Consider the following 4154-nt stretch of genomic DNA (forward strand, 5'->3'; position numbering starts at 1 on the left):
AATGCTCTTCATTTTAATTCTAGTTTAAGGTTTTGTGCCTTTGTACATTTCATTAATTTAAAAAAATCCTATTTATCTCTAATTTTATTTCAGTTTTAGTCATTTTAGTACATGCCAAGGTAGCATTTCTAATTTTCTGTTTTATTTAAGCTTTAAATAAATTGATACACCATTTAAATAGTTACAGTTTTAGTAAACAACACTGAATCCTACTAAACATCATGCATTTTGAAGATGGCTCGACCTTCACATACTTGAGGTCTACAGGGCATTTCTTGACATACAATATAAATAATGTATTTTGGCAGGAACAAAAATATTGCACTGCATCTGAACTGAAGTATGCATTAGAAATAATTTAAATATGATAAAAATTAAATAATTAAAGCTAAATATATTACCATCTACCGTATATAGATATAGTTAGACACTATAAATAATGACAAAATAAGTATATATTTAATTTGAAAACTGAAATTGACTATTCATGTTTGGTGATATTGAGGGTATTGGTTCATTGTATGGTTTGTTATTGTTTTTATTTGTATTTTATAGGTCGTGTGAGCTTTGTACTTAGGGCTTTTATGTGTTTTATTTATTGTTTTATTGTACAGCACTTTGTGTCCACTTTGGATTTTAAAGTGCTTTATAAATAAATGTTGATTGATTACTGTTCTCATTCTCTTGAGAGCGCTGAGAAGTGTTTACCGGCACATCCATATGTTATATCATACTGTGAGAAACAGGAGTGAGATCACATGATCAGTCATAGAGCGCCACCTACTGCAGACATTCATTATTTCTCATTTATCATCATGTATATATCATTTAGCAACAGCCTTGGGTGATCTCACAGTCAGTGAGTGCTGCTCAAAAGTTTACACACCCCATGCAGAATCTGTGAATAATTTAAACAATATAAGAGGGATCATACAAAATGCATGTTATTTTTTATTTAGTACCGTCCTGAATAAGATATTTTACATAAAATATGTTTACATATAGTCCACAAGACAATAAATTGCTGAATTTATAAAAATGACCAAGTTGATGTACCCTTGATTCTTATTAATACTGTGTTTAAGACTGTTTTTGTTTTTGTTCTTGAGTCCCTTGTTTGTCCTGAGCAGTAAAACTTCAGAAAAATCCTCCAGGTCACAAAATTCTTCAGTTTTCCAGCATCTTTTGCATATTTTAACCCTTTTCAGCAGTGACTGTATGATTTTGAGATCCATCTTTTCACACTAAGGACACACACACACACACACACACACATTAACTATTAAAAAAGATTCAAACATTCACTGATGCTCCAGAAGTGTCCAGTACATGTTTCTCAGAAGACAAATCAAGTACAATTTACCTTGATCGTCAAATTCAAAAAGTCCCCCCCATAATATATATATATATTATGAAAATTATCTTATTCAGGACAGTACCAAATAAAAAATAACATGCATTTTGTATGATCCTTCTTTGTTAAAATTATTCACAGACTCTGCAAGGGGTGTGTAAACTTTTGAGCAGCACTGTGTATATATATATATATATATTAGAGCCTGACCGATATGGATTTTTGGGGGGCGATGCCGATATTAATTCGAAAAGAGACGATTTATAAGCCGATATTTTGATTTTGAAAATAAACTGGATATTAGACCCATTTCCTATAAACTGCACTTACACAACATTCAATAGCAAAATGTCTGCCTGTTCTATGTATGTGGGCTGTATAAACCATTTTCCAGAAGGGATTATGTAAAAAAAAAAAGCCTTAGATTACAGTCTCAATGACTAAACAATTGCACATCAAAAGTATATATTTTTTAATGATCAAAAAAACAGTCTGGTTTTAAACAGTTAACACTTTTACTTACTTCCAGTTGAAGCTGGTTTTAACAGTCTGTATATATATGTATGTATATATATATATTATACATTTATACTAAAATGTATGAGACTTCAAAGGATGAATTCATCCTTAATAGTGCAATTTTCATATATATATACATATATATACACATAATTAAAATGTATGAGGTTTCAAAGGATGATCCTTAATAGTGCAATTTCCAGATTTTCACTAATAAACTAACACATTTTTTTATATTTTTTTTGAAGACAAAGTTCAAACACCTTGTGGATTAAGCCTAGACCTTTATTTTCAATAATGCAATTCTGAATGATGCAAAACACTGAAATACATACCCAAAACGTCTATAAAAGTTGCTATAAATTCCTCTTCTTCCAGGACTTTTTGGCCGTGGCAAACCTCCAGCCGAACGACTCTCCGTCAGGTCTTTCCACACAGGACTCCACTGCCATGTACAGTTTGATAAACAGCCAGACTCTTCCTCTGACACGAGAGCATTGGAAATCCCTTCTTCCAGTCCAGCCGGCGAGCGGATCTCTGGATCTCCACAGACCGGTGTCTGATCCCGGGCTCCTGAAGGACCAGCACTGACTCTCTCCTGCGGGACGGCACACAGCTCTTCCACTGGAAGGACAAAGGACATTTTAAAACAGGCATTGGCCAAAACTTTCATACCAATGCAAGATTCTCCACTGGCACTCGCCTGTATTCTCTTCCTCTGTGATGTCACTTCCTTTTCCTGCGCTACGCTCCTCGAAGCGGCCGAGGAATATTTCGAAACGGATTCGTGGACGACACTTCCATTTTCAGGAAGTAAATCTCTCATAGACGGAGGGTCTCGGACACGTCCCCACATCCTCTGTGTTCTGCACACGTTTACACCGGTGTAAGACTCAGGATATTGATGGCAGTTCATAAATCATACTCATATTCTCTGGCAGAATTTCTTCCCCGTTTTATCATTATCAAAATCTAAATGATTATCACGTCATTTTGCACTTCCATTTGCAGAACTCAGTGGAACTACATACAGTCTGGTGCACTATTGAAAATTTATATAAAAATAAAAAAATTCAACACATTTCTATGTTCTACAAAATATTTTTGACAAAAAATATTAATTTGACATTTCAGTTGACGATATAATAAAAAATTGTGAAACATGTCAAACTGTAACAGACCAAACATATAAAATAATATTAACAATTTTTAGATTATAATTATAGGCTTATAATTACTTTATAAATTAAATTGACAACACTTTACAATAAGGTTTTATTGTTTATCATTACACTCTAAAAAATGCTGGGTTGTTTCAACCCAATTTTGGGTCAAATATGGACAAACCCAAAAGTTGGATCAAAAATGTAATTGAAAAATTTAACCCAATGGCTGGGTTTGTCCATATTTGACCCAAAATTGGGTTAAAACAGTAGTTAGTTAGTTAACATGAAAAAGCATTTATTAATCTTAGTTAATGTTAATTTCAACATTTACACATTATTAAAATCAAAAGCTGCATCTGTTAATATTATATAATGGATTTGAGCTAACACGAACCAACAATAAACAACCAACAACCAACGAAGATTAATAAACACTGTAAGAAATGTTTTGTTTAATGTTAACTAACATTAACTGAGACCTTATTGTAAAGTGTTATCATTATATTACCAGTATAACAATTTGAGCGAATAGTTAAATTAGGGCTGTAAACGATTAATCGCGATTAATCGAATTCAAAATAAAAGTTTGTTTACACATAATATATGTGTGTGTATTGTGTATCTTTATTTTGTATATATAAATACACACATGCATGTACATATTTAAGAAAAATGTGTTATTTATATATAAAATAAATCATATAAAAATATATATGCAGTATGTTTCTCAAAAAATGTAATGCAAATATTTCTCAAATATAAATACATGCATGTGTGTGTATTTATATATACAAAATAATTATACACAACACACACACATATATTATGTAAACACAAACTTTTATTTTGAATTCGATTAATCGTGATTAATCGTTTACAGTTAAATGGCGGCACAAATATAAATAATTACGTGAATTGTTATTCACTTATTAATTCAATGCATTATTATGTAAATTAATTTTACAATCATAGTTTCATATACATTTTAAATTGAACAGATTTTCAATGTGCTCTCAGAGTTTTGGACCCCACTGGCACTGCAGCAAAATATTGGTTGTTTGCAAATGTTTCTGTTTCTGCAAATGAAATCCTAAGTAGCTTGTACATACATTAAT

General features: G+C 31.6%; 1 protein-coding gene across 2 annotated transcripts in view; it reads left to right on the plus strand.

The window, feature by feature from the left end:
• The window catches only part of LOC307001768 (potassium voltage-gated channel subfamily H member 7), a 123044-nt gene extending 120111 nt beyond the window's left edge, over window positions 1-2933 (plus strand). For both annotated transcript variants that reach the window (XM_079618684.1, XM_079618685.1), the window contains one exon: window positions 2252-2933. In XM_079618684.1, the coding sequence (XP_079474810.1) occupies window positions 2252-2464 (213 nt within the window). In that variant the 3' untranslated portion in view covers window positions 2465-2933. The remainder of the gene's footprint in view (window positions 1-2251) is intronic.
• Window positions 2934-4154: the final 1221 nt, after the last annotated feature.

Source organism: Phoxinus phoxinus, assembly GCF_949152265.1.
Source record: "Phoxinus phoxinus genome assembly, chromosome: 7".
In the NCBI taxonomy this organism is placed as follows: Eukaryota; Metazoa; Chordata; class Actinopteri; order Cypriniformes; family Leuciscidae; genus Phoxinus; species Phoxinus phoxinus.